Genomic DNA, 21,587 nt, shown 5'->3' with positions numbered 1-21,587 from the left:
CAGGTTTATAGGTCTCCTTGCTCGCACACGCTTTTTCAGTTCTGCCCACAAATTTTCTATCGAATTGAGGTCAGGGCTTTGTGATGGCCACTCCAATACCTTGACTTTGTTGTCCTTAAGCAATTTTGCCACAACTTTGGAGGTATGCTTGGGAACAAAGTCCATTTGGAAGACCCATTTGCGACTGAGCTTTAACTTCCTGGCTGATGTCTTGAGATGTTGCTTCAATATATCCACATAATTTTCCTTTCTCATGATGCCATCTATTTTGTGAAATGCACCAGTCCCTCCTGCAGCAAAGCACCCCCACAACATGATGCTGCCACCCCCATGCTTCACGGTTGGGATGGTATTCTTCGACTTGCAAGCCTCACCCTTTTTCCTCCAAACATAAGGATGGTCATTATGGCCAAACAGTTCAATTTTTGTTTCATCAGGCCAGAGGATATTTCTCCAGAAAGTAAGATCTTTGTCCCCATGTGCACTTGCAAACCGTAGCCTGGCTTTTTTATGGCGGTTTTGGAGCAGTGGCTTCTTCCTTGCTGAGCAACCTTTCAGGTTATGTCAATATAGGACTTTGTTTTACTGTAGATATAGATACTTGCCTACCTGTTTCCTCCAGCTTCTTCACAAGGTCCTTTGCTGTTGTTCTGGGATTGATCTGCACTTTTCGCGCCAAAGTACGTTCATCCCTAGGAGACAGAATGCATCTCCTTCCTGAGGGGTATGACGGCTGTGTGGTCCCATGGTGTTTATACTTGTGTACTGTTTGTACAGATGAATGTGGTACCTTCAGGTGTTTGAAAATTGCTCCCCAGGATGAACCAGATTTGACATCATTTTCTGACCTTAATCCAATAGAAAATTTGTGGGCAGAACTGAAAAAGCGTGTGCGAACAAGGAGACCTACAAACCTGACTCAGTTACACCAGTTCTGTCTGGAACAAAATTCCAGCAACTTACTGTGAAAAGCTTGTGGAAAGCTACTCAAAACACTTGACCCAAGTTAAACAATTTAAAGGCAATGCTACCAAATACTAACAAAGTGTATGTAAACTTCTGACCCACTGGGAAAGTGATGAAAGAAATAAAAACTGAAATAAATCATTCTCTCTACTATTATTCTGACATTTCACATTCTTAAAATAAAGTAGTGATCCTAACTGACCTAAGACAGGGAATGTTTTCTAGGATTAAATGTCAGGAATTATTAAAAAACTGAGTTTAAATGTATTTGGCTAAGTTGTATGTAAACTTCTGACTTCAACTGTATTAAGGAAATGGTTTTCTATGCTAAATCTCCTGTGTTCTAATGGCTTGGGTTATATGGTCTTTAAATATGGGCAACCACCTGCAATCATCAGCTTCATGTATTTTGTGAATATTTTCTGAGATGAGCTGTGTAGCAAAGGCAGAGAGATAGTTGAGCACATGAATTTGAAATTCTCTTGTGTTGCTAGAGTGGAGTTTGGATTTGTTTGATGCCAGTTCAATGAAAGGTGAGGCAGATTGCAGCAGACAATCAACACAGCACTTGTTGAGTACCACTGAATATGGGTAAATACACCAGACAAGACTTTTTTTTGGCTTGGTTGAGTTTTAATTTGCTGCATATTGCCTTTTTAATTCAGAAATCTTTATTTAGATTTGTTCTAAGATTTTGTAAGGAAGAGCACTCCACAGGTGAATGACATGCCAAATGTTAATTGTAAGACTGCCCCACAACATGCCATGCTCGAGAGTGAGCTGTTGCCTTGGTTCTTGCTGTTCGATCCCTGTTCATATATTTACTATTGATTATTCTTATTTACTCCATCGGAGAGGAGGTACAGAAGCCTGAAGACCCACACTCAATGATTCAGAAACAGCTTCTTCCCCTCTGTAAGATTTCTGAATGATCCATGCACACTTTGTGCACTATTTATTCATTTTTGTAATTTACAGTGAAGTTTTGCTTGCAGCAGCAACACACTGCAAAGACGTCAAATTTCACTTCATTTGAATTGTTGAAGATAGTGGCACGTCCAGTTGCGGCAGCCACTTCAGTTTCAACTAATGTTGCAATTGCTCGTCCTTTACACCTTTCTTATGATCACAAGACACTGCTGGGTATTAAGAACAAGAAGTATTGCAAGTCTACCTCACTAGCAAGTTGTTAGATAGCAGGTGAACTCTGCAGCATGGGGCTTGTGGCATTCTGTGTTGTTATCTGCTACAGCCACCCAGGGGCGATGCCGTTGGAAGCGCAAGCACAAGGAAACAAAATCATGCTGGTAGTCATGCAATACTTAAGGTGACACCCTTCAGGCCGGTTCTCCTGGCAATTCTGCTTTCAAACACTTGATTGCTAGAAAATAAACTAAATTACCTGTGTCTGTGTCTGAATCGACTTGAGGTGAAAACAGCTGTGTAGTCGTTCTAACAGAAACATGGCTCCAGGATTCCACCCCTTTATCGTTGCTTGAGACAAACTGTTAACCAACATCTTTTATAAACCTATTGATTCTCACGTCTATCTTCTCTCTCTCTCCTCCCCCCCCCCCACCCACCCCACCTTCTAACCATGTCCTGTAAAAATGCCAGTTGTTTTTTTTCCAGTTTCTTCATCTATGCTGTATCCGTTCCCAGGATGAGGCTTACTTTTCCCTGACATTACATGTTCTCCTTCAGAGAATGAGGTTTCCTCCACCACTGATGCGGTCCTCAAGCTACCTTCCCACCGTCCTTGCAGGATAGAGTTCCTCTTGTCCTCACCAATCGCCACATGACCCTCTGCAGCCAACACGTTCTCTGCAACTTCTGCCAATTCCAAAGGGATTCTACCACCAAACACATCTTTACCTTCCTCCCCTCCCACTCTCTGCTTTCTGCAGGTATTGCTCCCACCATGATTCCCTTGTCCATTCATTGCTCTCCATTAATCTCCCTTCTAGCACTATGCCTGTGTTATGTACCCCGTAACTGGGTTGCCAAACCAGCAGAAATGGACCACTTAGTTGGAGTCTGGATTACTGGAACTAAGAAAGTTTTATTAAAGAAGTAAGTAACACAGTACTCTAATAGTAAGGATATAAATGCAACAGGTTAGCAATGGTAAAACACACATGTACACAGAACTAGGATAATAGGAATCAATCAAGCTCTATTGCAGTCTAGGGGTAAATTGTTCAGTCTCAAGTGACGCAGAGTTCAGTTCAGTTTAGTATAGTTCGCAGTAATTGCTGTTGTGCCGTTGGGAGAGAGAGAGAGAGAGCCAATGATGATATTCAAATTGGATTCAAACAGACCTTTGATATTCCTCGCAGTTAGCTTTCAGGCGAGCCCTTTGTAATGTCTTCTGAGGTCACCGACTGTGACCCCTCCGTTCCGGATACGATCGTTCTTCTGCGGTGAACCCGGCACCCAGGCAAGGGCGGACACACACACCAGGTTCCTGCCGATCATACCTTTCCACCCTGTGCGTCTATGGTCGGTCCCGCGACCAGACCTCCAAAACTCCCACCAACTTGTGGGGGGTGCACCGCACTTCCAGGGTCTCGTTATCTCGTGGTGTGTTGCTTGCCTTAGCGAACCTGTTTCTTTTTTCCCCCTGCTGGGGTATCGCCTGTCCATCAAACTTCAAACAGTTCAGGTTCAAAGCAACCGGTCTGACAATACTCGAAACTGTCTCTTTTCGTTAATCTCTCTCGTCTCTCTCTTATTAGCATTTTGAATGTTTCCCCCATTTGTCTCTCTTATCTCTCTTATCGGTATCAATCTTCTGATAACACCTGTCACACCTGTAAGTGGCCAAAGTTCTACAGCTGTCCGTTTGCCATCTGTCCCATCGTAAATTGTGGGGCAACTTTGTCAGGCACCTCCGCTTCATCCACCGAAAGCAGAACTTCCTGCTGGCCAACCATTTTAATTCCTATTCCCATTCCTGTTCTGACATGTCAATCCATGTCATCCTCTCTTGTAATGATGAGGCTACCTTCAGGATGGAGGAGCATCACCACCTATTTCGTCTGGGTGGAGGAGAAGAAATATGATCTCATTGGGAGGAGGAGAAGATGGTAGCTTGACACAGCTTGTGCGGCCACTCCGGTGAATGATATCTGTAATCTGTCAAGTAGGGTGCCGTGCACAATCCTGGTTTGATGGAGACAGATGTGAGAGAACGGAGGAACATCTGGAGAAACTTCTGAAATGCCTTTTTCGCTGCTGCTGTTACTGTGTGGTCCAGAATCTCCGGAGGGGAAGGCCCCGAATCCTCGGCTTTGCTTGTTGCTTGGTGGCTGGGATGGGGTCGAAGCGCTCGGCAGAGATGGTGCTCGGTTTCGAAGGATCGAAGTTTTCGGATGGACTGAGAGTCAGCTGTGGTCGGGTGCTTCCAATGCATCGACAGTTGTTGGTGCCTGGAGGTTTATGGCGGAAGGAGTTTCTCCCTTCTGCCGCCTGCTATCGGGGACTATCGGGAGTCGATCGGAACTTTGAAACTTTTTTTTTACCATTTCCGTGGTCTGCTCTTTATCAAATTATGGTATTGCTTTGCACTGCTGTAACTATATGTTATAATTATGTGGTCTTGTCAATGTTAGTCTTTGGTTTGTCTTGTTTTTTTTGTGATATCACTCTGGAGGAACATTGTATCATTTCTTAATTCATGCATGCCATTTCTAAATGACAATAAACGAGGACTGAGTGTCCTCATAATCTAATCTAAAAAAAATTTGCCCTCGCCCTTCCCTCTTTTATTCCCTACTGTGGCTTGTTACCTCCTCTCAGCTGCCTATCACTTCCCCCAGTGGCCCTCCTCCTTCCCTTTCATCCATGGTCCACTCTCCTATCGGATCCCTTCTTCTCCAGTCCTTTACCTATCCCCTCCTCCCCACCCTTATATTTCTGGCTTCTTCCCCTATCCAGTCCTGATGAAGGGTCTTGGCCTGAAACATTGATGGTTTATTCCCATCTGTAGATGCTCCCTGAGCTGCTGAGTTCCTCCAGTATTTTGTGTGTGCTGCTTTGGATTTCTAGCACCTGCAGAATTTCTTGTGTTCATGAATGTCTTTTTGCACTCGGTTTGAATCACAGAACGAAGTGCCGCCAACAATAAATCAATTCCAATAAGAGATTGGATGAGCTGCTTTCTCTTCAAGTAGCAGTGGTCTGGATGAGCAGCCATGCCCTGGCTTGTGTGACAAACTTATCTGATCTTAGTTGATGTTAACTGATGCAGATACAGCCCATAGGTACATGGATGATAGAAAAGGAGGAAAGTGTTAGATTGATCTTAGAGGGTTAAAGGGTTAGCATAACATTGTGGGCCAAAGGGCTTGTAATGTGTTGTCATTTTTTATATTTCTGTTTTTGCTGGTGATCAAATTGTGGGTCTTTGCTTTGTATTGATCTCCCAAGAGAGGTTCTCAAATGTCATAGGGTAATGTATAACAAGACAATATTAATTTTCCTTTATTTCTGTCATTTTTCTCACATTTTCTTTCACTTGCCCCCTTTCTTTTGCTCTCACACTCCTTTGCCCTCTAAGTTTAAGTGCAAGGGTCCAGGATTTTAAATATTAATAACATATGAAACTAAATACTGCAGTTGTAAAGTAGAATTCCTCTGCACAAAAGTCAAAAAGCTTGTGTGAATTGGCACAACAGTGTGAAAGTAGGAGGAAGCACTTATCAAAGAGTATTATCATTTTCTCTGGACAGTGCCACAGGAAATTCAACTTGAACATAATGTTGCTGCTAATATCGCGCACATTTGATTTTCTGAAATGGCCTTTCTCCAGTATGTTGATCCTATTCCATTACTTTGCTGTCATAATTTTCTGTAAGAAATTTACTCCCTTGGTGTCAAGCCTAATTTTAAAAATTCATGTTCTGCTCAAGTAGTTACAATTTGTAAGTAGGCTCGTCTTATCAAAGGATTTTGATCTTTTGATGAGACTCTCTACTTGCTTGGATTTGACAAAATTAGATGAAGTGTGACTATTCATATAATTAATACATTAGAAATGTAACAGGTTAACGAGAGGCTTTTAATGTGCTCTATTTGTTTACTTTCCAGACGTGCAGTGGTGATTGTTGAGTTGAAAGTTGTTAGAACGGCCGATCAAGTGAATGGAAAGATTGGTAATCCAGTGCCAATCAGTGAAGGCAAGTGATGCCTAATCACATTTTTCTTTATGGTACAGTTTGTATTTTGGGTGTGAACACTTGAAAACAAGCTATTGGTGTCGTTTTTAGAGATACAGTGCTAAGCAGGCCCAACAAGCCCACAGAGCTGTGCCACAAGCAAAGTATCAATTTAACCCTAGCCTAATCACAGGACAATTTACAATGACCAAATAACCTGCCAATTGGTACGTCTTTGGACCATGGGAGGAAACCCAAGTGCACACGGGAAGAACGTACAAACTTTCTAATAGAGGATGCTGGAATAGAACTCTGAACACCGCCCCAAGCTGTAGTAGCATCACACTAACTGTTACGCATCCGTGGCACATTCTGTTTTTATGTGCTGTATCCACAATTTCAGAATTATTGTTATATGATCTAATTGTAATCTAAGCCTGTGGAAAAATGTTGTGTGCTTTTGATTCCTGATTGATTTTGATCCAAAACATTCACTGTTTGGTTTGCACAGGTCAGACACAGCAGTCAGCTGCTGTTGCCAACTCAACAACAATCAAACAACCTGCGCAAAATGACACTCCATCCGATGCTGCTTCAGGTAAGAGGCTGTTATGTCTTGTTCTTTGCAAATGCCTCTTGGGTGCAGTACAACTTTAAAATGTGCTCTTCTCCTTTGATTTTAATGATGCAAATGCTGGAGCTTCTTTTAAAAACCATGCTAGTGAAGATTTTGCATCTTTACCCTAACTAACATGAATTCCATGTTTTCTAAAAAAAAAATTGAAAGATGAAGGAATAAAAGCAAGTGAACAACTCTTGGAGAGAGAGTGTTGGCATGCCGTGTTGGTGCCGGAAACATGGTGATACTTGTGCGCTGTCCAGCACAATTCTTGCTGATTTGATTTGATGCAAAAGATGCATTTCACTATATTTCAATGTACGTGACAAATAAAGCTAATCTGATTAGATTCACAGCTGCCCCCTTCAGTGTAGTGGAATGTAATAGTTCCTGTAATAAGAAAAAGTTAACACACAAAACGTTTGTAGTTCACAGTTTTCCAGCAAAATTTGAGAGCAAACTGCCAAGTAAATCTGGTGGCATGAGGGGACCACCAAACAGCATTGGAACATCACAGACAAAAGTAGTGCCCATCGCCTGCCTGAATCCCTACCAGTCTAAGTGAGTAAATTCAGCTTGTTCAAGTGCTTTGTTAGTTGAATGATTGAGTTTGTACCATGTTTCTGCTTATAGGTATATTTGGTAAACCATTTGGTTTGATCTTCATTTTGATGCTTTATTGTATAAGCATGTCTCTAAGCTATCCAATGATTGTTGATGTCTGCCCTGTCTTAAATGCAAATAAATAAATTAATGCAGATGCACAATTAAATCCACCTTTGTGTTTCCCTACATTAAACTTCTAATCTATTTATCTAATTGTCCACATTGTTCTACTTTGAAATATTTAAGTTTTTAGTGTAATTTGTAATGAATGCTATATTCTCAAATGTGAAACGCCGTCATAGGAAAATGGCATCCATCATCAGAGATCTTTCCCACCCAGGCCATGCCTTTTTCTTGCTGCTGCCATCAGGTAGAAAGCACTGGTAGAAAGTGGGGATGGAACTGGACTCTCTGATGGTGGTGTCTGAAAAGAGGATGCTGTCCAAGTTGCATGCCATCTTGGACAATGTCTCCCATCCACTACATAATGTACTGGTTGGGCACAGGAGTACATTCAGCCAGAGGCTCATTCCACCGAGATGCAACACAGAGCGTCATAGGAAGTCATTCCTGCCTATGGCCATCAAACTTTACAACTCCTCCCTTGGAGGGTCAGACACCCTGAGGCAATAGGCTGGTTCTGGACTTATTTCCTGGCATAATTTACATATTACTATTTAACTATTTATGGTTTTATTACTAGTTAATTATTTATGGTGCATCTGTAACAAAAACCAATTTACCCCAGGATCAATAAAGTATGACTATGACAAGTGCCTCAGGGCTCACACCACCAAGTTCAAGAACAGTTATTACCCCTCAGCAATCAGGCTCTTGAACAAAAGGAGATAACTACACTTGCTTATCCATTGAGATGTTCCCACAACCAATGATCACACTTCAAGGACTCCATCTTGTTGTTTCATGTTCTCATTATTTATTGCTATTTATTTATATTTGCATTTGCACAGTTTGTCTTCTGCACTCTGGTTGATCTTTCATTGATCCTGTTATAGTTACTATTCTATAGATTTGCTGAGTTTGCCCACAGGAAAATGAATCTCAGGGATGTATATGGCTGTGTATGTAATAAATAACAATTTACTTTGAAACATGTATTGTAATAGTTGCAAAATCTATATCATAAGTGAAAAATGTAAGAGGCAAAAAGAGACTATTGGCCTCATCAGCTTCATCTTTCACAGAACCAGATATCATTTGCTCTTTCATGGATTGTATGAAGCTTATTCTCACAAGGGATATAAAGAACAGGTTAAAAAAATTAGAAAAATCAATGTGCCTGGCTAATGACCAACTCCCCAAGCGTATTCTTACAGAACTGTCGGAAATAAATATGGCATTGTATCATTTGCAGATGACATTTTCATGATTGCAGCAGTACAGCAATATGGCATATTTGATCACCTTTGTCTGTACTTGGCCCTGTAACCTTAACTGTCGTTAGCAAATACTTATCCACTTAATCAAATTTGGCATTTGGTTTTCGCTAGAAGGTAATTTTTGTGTAATTTATCTTCTAGTGCCCTCTAATTAAGTTATTTTCATTTCTATGTTTTCTAGCACTGGAGTGCTGCTCTTGATATTTGGCCACACCTGAATTATGCAGATAAGTTATGCTGGTTTCTGTTGACCTGAATAGGCAGACTTTACCCCAAAGAGCAAAGAAAATTTCAACATCAGGTTCATCATCGCTGACATAAGTCATAAAATCCTTTTGTTTTGTGGCAGCAATAGAATGCACTATCTTTTTAAAAAAATAAATAAAATATTAAACAAAACAAGTAATGCAAAATTAGTGAGGTAATTCATGGACCCTAAAGGGTTGGAATGGAGTTAAACATCTTAGCAGCAGATGCAGCTTTGCTCAAGGCAGGCCTTTTAATGCTGCTGGGGAAAAGGTGATCAAGACATACATATCCTTTGTTATATAATGTGGAACATGACACAGTGCAACTGTCATTTATAAAGTGGTGTAGACAGCACCAAGGGAAAACTGCTAATTTAAATTTAACATCTATATCACCAAATAAATGTAATTGCAGCTACATCATCTTTGCCGTCAATCTGAAGGCCTTTTTCAAACCTCCCCACCGACAGTACTCAGCATTTCCCCTATGATGGAATGTATTTGTCATTCTCTGTTTCTTGATTCATAAATTCTTGTTACTTTCCTGAGCCACCTCTCATACATTGGTGTAATTTTTGGAGAGAATGTGGCTTACAATTGAACCATTCATGTAGTATCAGTAATTATATTTTGATAGTCTCCTATATTGAACTTCTATCTGTGGCTTTTAAGTATGAGAATTCCAAATTTCCACAGCACTTTATCTGTGCAAAAGTGCTTCCTGCCTACTGCTAAATACCTGAGTTTGGAGAGGGTCAGTGACTGTTAAGTTCCTTGGCATTATCATTTCAAAGGATCTGTTCTGGGAATAGCACATAAGTGCTATTACAAAGAAGGCACAGCAGTGCCTCCACTTAGATTACGCAGAATCGGCACATCATCTTAAACTTTTAACAAACTTTAATAGATGCACAGTGGAGGGTATACTGACTGGTTTAGCCTGGAATGGAAGCATTAAGAAAGCAGCATCCATCGTCCTGGACCCCGCCCCCAGCATCCAGGTCATGTCCTCTTCTCGCTTCTGCCATCAGGAAGGAGGTACAGGATCCTTAGGTCCCACACCACCATATTCAGGGACAGTTATTACCTTTCATCAGGTTCCTGAACCGGTGTGGATAACTTCATTCTTCAGAACACTGAACTGTTTGCACAATCCATGGACTCATTTTCAAGGACAGTACAATTCATTATTCTCAGTATTATATTTGCACAGTCTGTCTTTTGCACACCAGTTGATTGCACTGTGGGTGTGGTCTTTCATTGATTCTATAATGGTTCTGGGATTGATTGAGTATGACGTCAAGAAAATGAATCTCAGGGTTGTCTATAGTGACATATGTGTACTCTGATAATAAATTTGAACTTTGCAAAATACCTGAACTCTACTTTTGGGCTTGGGTTCCTTTGGAGCTGTGGAGTTGTACGGCACAAAAACAAGCATGTTAGCCAACCACATTACACCAACCTTTCTACTGTTGACACTACTCCACTTTTTGTTCTCCACTCTTAGTAGAGATAGTGGTTCCTTTGCTCATCATCAAATTATTTCAAAGACCCCAAATAAACATCGTTGAAGCTAAAGGAAAACACCAAATTAATTGGTCCTCCTATTTAATATATTGATATTTTTTTTTTAAAATGCAAATAAAGATTTGTTGCCTTCTGAATTGTATAATTAAGCTAGTTTGCAATTCATCTAGCTGATTCCAAGGTAAATCTGAGTCTTGTAGAGATTATCCAATACCCTTTGCAATTCTGTTTCTATGGTTATCTGGCAATTTAGTTGCGAGGAAAAAGTTTCAGTAATTTTAAGCTCTGATTTAAAGATTTTGTACCTAATCCTAATAGGTAAATTACAGCAGCACTGCACTGAAAGCATGGTTATTTTGTTTTAATTGTTTAAGATGCCCACATTTCTCTGAGAATGTGTCCTTTTGGAAAGATGTGTGGTTACCTATTAATACTTAAAAAGGTGACCACGCAGCTGCTTTTACTCATTCTGTGGATGACTCTATTGTTTCATAGTCATGTTTGTGGTTCATTAATATCGCTGCTGTTTTAATGTAACAGTATTCTCCAGAAGTTTATTCCTCATTATTTAAATCTGCCCTTTCCTCACTTCTGCCTGAAACTTTTCCATTGGTATTTTTTAAAAAATCTTTTCAAACTTGTTTTTCAAAAAAAAAATTCTTTACATATCAAAGATTCAAAGTACATTTGTTATCAAGGTACATACACAGTGTACAACACTGAGCTTTGTCTTCCTGCAGGCAGCCATGAAATAAAGAAGCACCATGGTACTGTTCAAAGAAAAAAATCAAACACCCACTCTGCAAATAATAAAAAAAATCTTGCAGGCGGCCAAAATGAGAGAATAACATGCGGAATATTAAACAGCAAATCACAAAATCCTTGAAATGGTTTAGAAGAGTTCAATTTAGTTCAGTTCAGTTTAGCATTCTCATTCATGGACTGCAGGCCACAGACCCAAAGCACTCTGATCGAATTGCACAAAATGGCAAAAAAGAAGGGGTAACCAGAAACTCAAACTGCAGAGTCATCCAACAATAAGTCCAGAGCCACAAGCCATGCCAATCAAGCCTTACAGTGTGAGGAAGATTCCTGCGCCTTCCAGCAGCAGAAAGGGAGAGGGAGACTAGTCAAACGCAGATGGCGCTGAATATCTGCTTGCCGCCTTTTGCCCTCATCAATTTCAATCTTGCTCGACGCTTTAATCAGGGAGGAGTAATGGAGCTGATCATGGGTTTGCACGCCACCTTTAGGCTGCAAACTCCGCTCTCAAACCTTGCCAGATTTCCCTGGAGACAGCTAAAGTACCAGATCGCTCAGATGGCCCAAAATACATTATCAAAATATAAATTACAGACTCCAATCACATGCAGTTTAGTAGTAGAAGTAGTAGTAATTTTTAAAAAAGAATAGCATTTGCAATTGGTTAGCACAATGCTTTACAGTAAAACAGCTGCAAGTTTGATACCTGCTGCTGTCTGTAAACAGTTTGTACGTTCTCACCGTGACAACCTGGGTTTCTTCCGGGAGCTCTGATTTCCTCCCACATTCCAAAGAGGTAAAGGTTAGGTGTTAGTGTGCTGTGAGCATGCTGTGTTGCCATGGAAGGTTGGCCATACTTGTGGGCGGTCCAGCACAATCTTGGCTGATCTGACTGGATCCAAAACGATGCATTTCACTGTATCTTTCAACATGATGAAGCTAATGTTTCTCTTTTGTTTTATCTTTATCCATGAATAACTGTTTAACACTTCATTGTGTACTTTTTGAAATTCAGGCCAAGTACAGTAATAACGTGAGCAAATTAAGAATTAATTTGCAGTTAAAAACACTAATGAGATAATAACATATTGCTTAACAGAAATATAATAAATATTGGCCAGAGCACCAGGGAGAATCCATTCAAAGCTGTTATTCTGGGAATAGTTTCACAAAGATGTAAATAAGTGGGTCATCCAAAAGACTCCCATCTCCAATTAAGCATATTGGTACAACGCAGGTTATTATGCTTATTCTGCAAAGGGACTTGGGCTCAGAGCTCTCAGACTCTGATGCAGAAGTGCTGCTACTGAGCCAAGAGACTTCATCAAATAATGACCTGCTTCTTAGCTGGGTCTCAATTTTAAGTAATGCTGATTCATGGTTTTGAGTTTTTCCTTTTGCTGAGCTCACCATATTAAATTCTTATTTATCCATTTGTGACATTAACTTTATTTATGTAGCTCCTAAAGAAAAAATAGGTACTTCACAAATGCATGACCAGATTTAAAAAAATGATAAAACAACAGAAGGAGTTATTAATACAGGTGACCAAAATGGTTGAGGAGGCAAATTTTAAAAACCACCTGAGGTGGCGGGGGAGCGGGAGCATGTATGGTGTCTAAGCAGCTAAAGAGTTGACATCAATGGAGGAGCAAAGGCAATGAGAGTCAAAGGTAGAGAACTTGGAGGAAAATACATGATTTTTGTACAACCAGATTTGGGAACAGCTTCTTTCCAACTGTGATAAGACTGCTGAACGGATCCTGACCCGGATCTGGGCCGTACCCTCCAAATATCTGGACCTGCCTCTCGGTTTTTGTTTGCACTACCTTACTTTCCATTTTTCTATTTTCTATTTATGATTTATAATTTAAATGTTTAATATTTACTATCGATTTGTAATCCAGGGAGCGGAAAGTGCAGAATCAAATATCGCTATGATGATTGTACGTTCTAGTAGCAATTGTTTGGTGACAATAAAGTATAAAGGATTGGAGAAGTGGGGTGTTATAGGTCACTTGACGGTTCTGTTGGAAGTGGCAGGTAAGCGTAATGGGCTAGAAACGTTGGCACAATGTTAGTGAACATTGAAGATTACTAAGAAAGCTAGGACTGTTATACTTTGTCTCCTCAGCATCAATTACCATTTATACACCACAGAATGGGCTACACCCATACTAACCCTTGTGCCTCTTTTCTAATTGCATTTTCTCCCTATTAATTCTATATCATTCTATACCTTGCCTTTTCAAGTGTCAAGATTGTATCTGTCTTCACTTCTGGCAGCATGTTCTGTATATCAGCATCTCTGTGTGGAAAATCTTTCCCCCTCCCTTAAACCTGTAACCTCTCTGTTATACATCCTTGTGCCTTTGCAATTCTAAAGACCACTTTTTCAAAGCTACTGAAAATGTTACATTGGTTACTTTGCCATATACAGTACTTTGGCACATGTATATAGCTAGGGACTTTTGTATAGTACTGTATTTGTCAAAGTGGAGTGGGGGGCGCTTTTGTAAATCTAACAGGAACAAAGGATTTTGGGGATGGTGAGGGGGGAGTGCTGCAGTATGGGTGTGGGACAGATGGCAGCGAGGGAGTGTCATGGGTGGGTGGCGTAGTTGCAGACATACCCAGCCTTGAAACACCAGGCAAGGTCATTTGATTTGTTGAGGAACAGCTTCTTCCCCTCTGCCATCCGATTCCTAAATGTTCACTAAATCCATGAACACTACCTCACTTTTTCAATATATATAGTTTCTGCTTGATTTTTAATCTCCAATATACATTTACTGTAATTTATTTATTTTCTTTATTATGTATTGCATTGAACTGCTGCTACTAAGTCAACAAATTTAAGGACACCTGCTGGTGATAATAAACCTGATTCTGATCATTACAGAATGTCACTCTGGTGCTTCCCTCTCCCAACCATAATTTTGCTCTTCCTGCCCCCTTCCCACTCTTCAGTCCACAAAAAAGACTCATATCAGAATCAGGCTGGTCAACTTGCATGTCATGTAATTAATTTTTTTTAACGGCAGCAGTAGAATACAATTCATAAAATTGCTACAGTATTGTGCAAAAGTCTTGGGCACCCTAGATCTGTCTTTTGCATGGTACTGTATATATTTCATTGCAGCTCTTCCTGGAGTGGTGCATAATGATGCAAAGAAACATGGAAAAAAATTATATAGGAAGAGATTAAAATATTGATGAACCACACACCAAAGGGAAAATGTGTCAGTCTTTTTCTTTTGGCCACAGACTCTGTGGCAGCTTTATTAGGTACAGGAGTGGAACCCAGAGTGGTCTGCTGTAGCCTATCCACTTCAAAGTTTGGCACATTGTGCATTCAGAGATTATTTTCTGAATAGCACTGTTGTAAAGCATGATTATTAAAGCAATTGACTTTAGATTGAGACTTTTCAACACTGGAAAGGAAGATTGAAGAAGCTCAAATAAGATTATGGGGGCAGGTAGGAGTACAAGCTAGAAGATGGGTGAAATCAAGTGGGTGAGGGAGGGGTTTGAAGAGAGCAGCTGGGAGGTGATTGGTGAAAAAGGTTGAAGGGCTGAAGAAGGAATCTGTTGGGAGAGAAGAGTGGGCCACGGGAGAAGGGGAAGGAGGAAAGGTACCGGGAAAGGTGAGTAGAGGTAAAATGGAGCCATAGGGGAATGAGAAAGATTACCGTTAGAAAAATTGATGTTCATGCCATCAGGTTGCTCCTCCAACTTAAGTGGCCTTGTAAGGTAATGTAATTGGTCGAAACATAAATAATTCACAACCACTGACGTTGAATTGGAGTCTGCTTTAAGAGGCTGATCTGATGTATTTATGTAAAGTACTTTTACCGCACTTTGTGTTCAGTGTTTGGAATTCAATAAGTAAGTTGTTACATTTTTCTTAAACATAAACTCCTCCAGCATTTTTATTTGCTAAAACCTACAGTCTCATCATGGTAGTAAAGGCCAAGAACGGACATGTCAGAATTGGAGTTGGGAATCCAACTGCTTGCAGGGATAAGTGGCAGGGGAGGGATGAACAGACAAGGGAATTGCAGAGAGAGTGATCCATGCTGAAAGCAGAGAGGCTGGTGGGGGGGGTGGGGTGGAGATGGTCGTTAAAGGTGTGTTTGGTGGTAGAATCCCATTGCTGTGGTGTAAGTTGCAGACAATGTAATGATGTGCTGGGTGCTGAGGCTCATGGGATGGTGGATAAAGACAAGACCAACTATCTCTGTTAGGGCAGCGGGAAGATGAGATGAGGGCTGATGTCCAGGAAGTGGAGATGTGAGTGAGGGCAGCATCAACAGTTGTTGAAGGGAATCTTTATTCTTTGAAGAAGAAGAGCCGATGATGTCCAGGAAAGGAAAGCCTCATTCTGGGAACAGATGCAACAGCTGAAGGAACTGAAAAAAAGGTGAATGGCATTTTTACAGGTGACAACATGGGAAGAAGTATGGTTAGGATGGCTGTGAGGGCAAGTAGGTTTATAAAATGTCAGTAAGACAGTTTCTCTCCAAAAGATGGAGACAGAAATTGAGAACGGGAGAGTGGTGTCAAAAATGAACCAAGTGAATTTAAGAACAGTGTGGGAATTACTACGTTCTTCATTGGTGCACGAGGCAATTGGGGAGCATTGTAGAAAAGGCTTGGATATGGACAGTGAAAAGGCAGGCATAGTTGGGGCCCATGTAGGTGTCCGTGGCTACACTTTGGGCTTGGAGGAAAGTGGGAAGAGCTGAAAGAGAAATTGAGTGCAGAGATCAGTTCCACCGGACAGGAGGGCATGGTGGAGAGGGGAACTGGTTGGGTCTTTTGTCAAGAAAGAAGTGGAGAGCTTTAAGGCCTTCCTGTTGGAGGATAGAAGTGGACATCCATGGTGAAAATGGAACCCTACTGCAGTCATTTCAAACAGCCTTTACTCGGATTGAGATCCTGGACTTGTCATGGAGGAAACTTCTTCCCGCTAGCTTGTTTGAGAGATCTGATGATGAGACTTTTTGCCAAAAGCTTCCATTGTTGCCTCCTCGGAATCCGAAGGGCATTCTTTGCAGACCAGTCTCTGACTGCTCGGAGCTAATTGCCTTGGTTTTGTAGGCCATTTCAAAGGCAGTTTAAACTTGGCTGCCATGGGACCAGTCTGGAGCCAAAGACTGGACTGACTTTATGAAGAAAAATTAAAAATCCTTCCCTTAAGGGAAGAAGATGCCAGAATTTGTCATTGAAACGTCAGTTATAATCAATACTTGTACCCAGCTGGAAGCCTGAGAAGAGAATGAAACGATTGCAGGCTACCAATATGCACTAAGATACTATGCAAAATGTCTATTTTTCTCGTTTCAGTGCAGTTTTACTGAGTCCTATAATTCAAATTTGACCTGGCCTTGGTAACATTGAGACGAACAAATGTCTTTCAAATGTGTTGCATACTCAGGGAGAACAATATCTGTCTATTGAAATTCTTCCTGAAGTAGGTAAAAATAGTAGAAGTATAAGCATTGGCTAACCAGATGGATTGATTGTAATTGTAATACAACCAGCTCAGGCATTTTAAAATGCAAGTTGAGTTTTTGTTATTGGGAGCTCTTAATGTTTTCAGTGTGCAATGCACAAAAGAATCAGTCAGCTTTAATATCACTGACATATGTTGTAAAATCTGTTGTTTTGCAGCAGCAATACAGTGTGATACATAAAGAAATACTCAAATTACAATAAGAAATGTATAAAAATGTACGAAGTTCAAAGTAAATTTATTAACTATGTATATTTCACTATATACAACCCTGAGATTCATTTTCTTGAGGGCATACTCAAAGCTCTAGGATAATAACCATAACAATCAATGAAACCATCCAACTTGGGCGTTCAGCCAAAGTGCAGAAGACAATAAACTGCAAATGTAAAAAGAAAGTAGTAAAAATAAAATTCAGAAAATGAAATGTTATGGGCACATTTCAATGATAGGGCAGATGAAGTTATCCCTTCTGGTTCAAGAAGCTGATGTTTGAGGGCTAATAACTATTCCTGAACCTGGTGGTGTGATTCCTGAAGTTCCTGTACTTTCATCTTGATGGCAGCAGCAAGAAGAGGGCCATATCCTGGGTGGTGTGGATTCCTGATGATGGACGCTGCTTTCTTACCACAGTGTTTCATGTACCTGTGCTCAATGGTTGGGGGCTTTACCTGTGATGGACTGGGCAAAAAGAGAACAAAAATGGGGTTGGGCCCATAGTCCACTCGGAAATCTGATGGCAAAAAGCATGAAGCTATTCCTAAAATGTTGAGTGTGTTCCTTGGAGGAAAAGTGATGCTGCCTTTGAGTTTGTTGCATCAATTCCTTCCAATGTTTCACAAGTAGCTAAACAGTCTAGAATGGTTTACAAATTGATTTTCATTTGCCGTGCCAACGTATTAACAAGATTGTTGTGTATAATCTGCAGAGTCTATTCTGTTGAATTGGCTTAAGTTGCAAAATAACAAATCTGTATTAAATTTTTTTCCCCCAGATGGACAATCCGGGCTCGCGTTACCAATAAAAGTCAGATTAGAACGTGGAGCAACTCCCGTGGAGAAGGAAAGCTATTTTCTATGGAGTTACTGGATGAGAGTGTAAGAATCCTTCCCAGCATGAATATTTCTGTTCAATTGGTTTTCTGCTTTGTTCACTCACCAATAGGGGGTGTTTGTGCCAAACAGCTTCATCTGCGCCGGCCAACCTTGCAATGGGCAGCAGGGGGCGATCTTCAGTTGGTGCTTGAGGGAGGTCTTTCTCAAGTGGTAACCAAACCAATCCATCTTTGTTTGGTCTGTTTGTACTTATCATTCTAAGTCAACCTATTGATTGAGTTGATGGACTTGTGTGTTATTAAACTTTTAAAATTGTATATTGATTTGTTTAAAAAATTTTTTATTAGCCACGTTAGATTCATCATTAAAGCTTTTCAGAAGGGGTGGAATTAAGTTCTGTTTAAAATTATTGTTTGTAATAGATTTTCAAATATTTGTTTATATGTTCACGGGCTGCACAGGCCAGAAATTTCACAGCCTGGCACCAGACTGTCCCAGGCTTTATGAATACTTGCCATGATCTGATTTTTCTGTAGTTGGCGCAACCTGCACTGATCCTACATTAAGTTTCAGGCCATCTTGGTTATAGCAGTTAACAGAGGGGTTTGGAGCTACTCTCCAATTGATTTGACAAACCGCCTTTCAAATATCATTTTCATACTGCCATGCTAAAAATAACACCAAAAAAAAATCGAATACTTGTTAGCTGATCCAGTGTCTTTGCCTGCCTGCTCAGTTTCTGAATGCTAGTACACATACTGCATTAATGTATCCCTGATGATTTAGAATAAAATTTTAACGGCTATAAAAATCATCGGTTGTTAACTGCAACTATTTTTTTCAAGAGGAGCTTTTAACCCTTCTGCTAATACCAGAATGGTTTTGAGTAATGTAATTTTAATGGCCTGTCACACCATTTTTGGGGAGGGGGGGAAGATTTTGTAAATTGATTTCAGCTGCAGGCAGCTTGTGGATTGAGTGAAAGTGTTTTAACTGACAAGTGGCATCTGTTCAGAACGCATGGCAGAGCAGTAATGTAAATCTTAGTAAACTCTGCTTATCTCACCTGAAATCATAATATGGAAGTAACTCGTAATACCCCATTTATTATTTATCTTGAATGAAATTTTTCTTTTGAAATAAGTCTTTCCTGAGAGTGAAAGATTAAAAAGAAAATGACTGTTGCAATTAAAATGTGCATCTTGTAAGGCTGGTGATGAGACTGCATGGTTGTACTCATTGCCATGGTAATGGGCTGGCATGGCTAGACATGTAGCCATGCCTGGCTCTTCCCGAAGACCAGAAAGTGCTGCTGCTGTTCCAGTCCTGGATTGGGATTTCTGGCTGGAGAAACCACAATTTGAACAACACAGCCATCTGCCTCCACATTGCTTCCTTGGCAGGAAGCACTACTCAAGCTGTTTCTGAGGCACAACCTGTTTGATGTTTTTCCTTCTCTTCCAACTTCATCCTCACCATCCAGTGCAGTTGGTGCTCAAGGTATGAAATGATCGAACTAGAATCAAACCCCTATCCTGTCCACACTCAAGCTAAATTTTCTAATTCCAGATTATCTGACCACAATCTATGCCTTTCCCAATAGTCCCAATTCCACAAGACGTAGGAGCAGAATTAGGCCATTCGGCCCTTCAAGTCTGCTCTGCCATTACATCATGGCTGATTTATTACCCCTCTCAACACCATTCTCCTGCCTTCTCCCACTAACCTTTGACACCCTGATTAATCAACAACCTTTCAAACTCTGCTTAAATGTAACCTATAACTTGTTCAACTGTGCAACGAGAGGTTATAACTGCTACAAAGGGGCTGGGATCCTTTTATCAAGAAGTGAGAAGGCTAATTTTATGATTTAATTAATAGGGCAAACATTAAGAAGCTGACTGTCTAGTGGCATAAGCACAAATTTGGGGATCTTAAATATACACAAGGGACAAAACAACAGAGTGCAGGCTGTTGGGGCTAATGGGAAAAATGGGAGGAGGCTTGTGTGGAACAGTGGTACTTGGAATGAGCTTCCCCTTCTATTCCCCACTCTGGCCTCATACCTCTTTTCACCTGCCTGTTCCCTCCTTTCCTTTCTCCTAGTCCACTCTCCAATCAGAGTCCTTTATCTCCAGCTCTTCACCTTTTCCACCCACCTGGCTTCACCTATCACCTTCTAACTATCCTTCTTTCCCCTCCTCCCAACTTTTTATTCTGGTGCCTGCCTCCTTCCTTTCCAGTCCTGAAGGAGGGTCTCAGGCTGGAACGTCTACTGTTTATTCATTTCCATCTAAGCTGCCTGATTTGCTGAGTTCTTTCAGCATTTTGTGTGTGTTTCTTGGAATGAGCAGCCTGTTTCTCTAGATGAGATGCTCTAAGGATTTGTTCATCCAGTCTTCTAATTTAATCTAAAGTCTGTTCCTTTTGTGTCTTGAATCCTGGTGCGGTGACATTAAAGTTTTATCTGTTATAATTTCTGAAATTTTAAATTATTTTTAAAGGCAATATACACTGCAGAAGTGCTTAGTTAAAAGAACATAGTCTCCGCTAAACAGTTGACCTTAGACCCTGAAAGAACTAGTGAGATGAATTTTGTTCTTGATCCTTCCAGTAATTTTCATTAATTATTCAGATTGTGATCATTAGTGAGGCCAACATTTATTGCCTGTTCCTGATTGCTTTGCTTTGTGGTGAAGTGTCTTAAATTGATGCTGCCCAAGTTGGGTTGGCACCAGCAGCACTTTGTCCCACCTCGGGGCATTGTGCAATTTGGAGGGGATTGGTGAAGTAACTGCTTTCTCATGTGCCTGCTGACCTAGTCCTCTGGAGGTGGTGGGAATCGGTCAGGAAGATGTTGCTAAAGGAGACTTGGCAAGCTTTAGAACTGCAAATGTAACTGCTGGAAGCGTACACGCTTCACAACCACCGACATTAAGTTGGGGTTTTACTTTAAGAGACTGATCTGACACGGTGATGTATTCTGTAACTGCTCTTCATGTTCAGTTCTCGGAGTTCAATTAATGAGTTATTATGGTTTTTCATAAACATAAAACTCCTTGCATTGTTTTATTTGCAAAAACCTACAGTAAAAGGCATGTTTAGGGTGGAGAATGGTGTGCCATCAGGTTGAATAGCTTTTCCTCAAAAGAATGTCAAGCTTGTTGAGTGCTGATAGTTCTCTACACAGCCAGGCAAGTGGAAGAACACTCCTCTTCTGATCTGCCTTGTGAAAAAGCTTTGGAGAGGCAGAAGGCAAAACGTTATCTGTGGATGTGCAGCCTGGCTGGCTCATTTAAATTTCTAGTCTGTGGTGAGGGCCCCAGAGTGTGCAATTTGGGTGTAATAAAGCCATTGAATATCAGGGAGATGTCATTTGAACCCCTTTGGGTTAGGATGGCCATAAATGTGACACATGCCCAGTGCAATCAACAGCCTTATAATTTTGTCCCCATACACATTGTAGTTTTAATCAAATACTATTCATCAATGAACATTCTCATGTTTAATGCTGTGATGAAGTGAACATTACTGATAAAGCAGTTGAAGGTGATCAGGGAGAGAACACAAACCTGAATATCTCCAGTATCCAATACTGAGATGATTAACCTCCAAACTTTGTTGTCATCTTCCTCTTCACCATATTTGGTCCAAGGCTCAAACCATTTCCATTCCCATTAACTGCAATTTTACAGTGATTTCTTGTGCTATTTCTAGTCAAATG

The 21,587-nt window shown here is 40.6% G+C and overlaps 1 protein-coding gene across 1 annotated transcript in view; it reads left to right on the top strand.

The window, feature by feature from the left end:
* rpa1 (replication protein A1) overlaps window positions 1-21,587 on the top strand; it is a 97,835-nt gene that overhangs the window by 35,632 nt on the left and 40,616 nt on the right. The window contains exons 5-8 of the mRNA XM_063030988.1: window positions 6,058-6,146; window positions 6,637-6,723; window positions 7,173-7,305; window positions 17,803-17,905. Coding sequence (XP_062887058.1) covers window positions 6,058-6,146; window positions 6,637-6,723; window positions 7,173-7,305; window positions 17,803-17,905 — 412 coding nt within the window. The remainder of the gene's footprint in view (window positions 1-6,057; window positions 6,147-6,636; window positions 6,724-7,172; window positions 7,306-17,802; window positions 17,906-21,587) is intronic.

This window comes from Mobula hypostoma, chromosome 23, assembly GCF_963921235.1.
Source record: "Mobula hypostoma chromosome 23, sMobHyp1.1, whole genome shotgun sequence".
In the NCBI taxonomy this organism is placed as follows: Eukaryota; Metazoa; Chordata; class Chondrichthyes; order Myliobatiformes; family Myliobatidae; genus Mobula; species Mobula hypostoma.
Note: the sequence above shows the minus strand (reverse complement) of the source record. Positions and strands in the feature narration are given on the sequence as shown.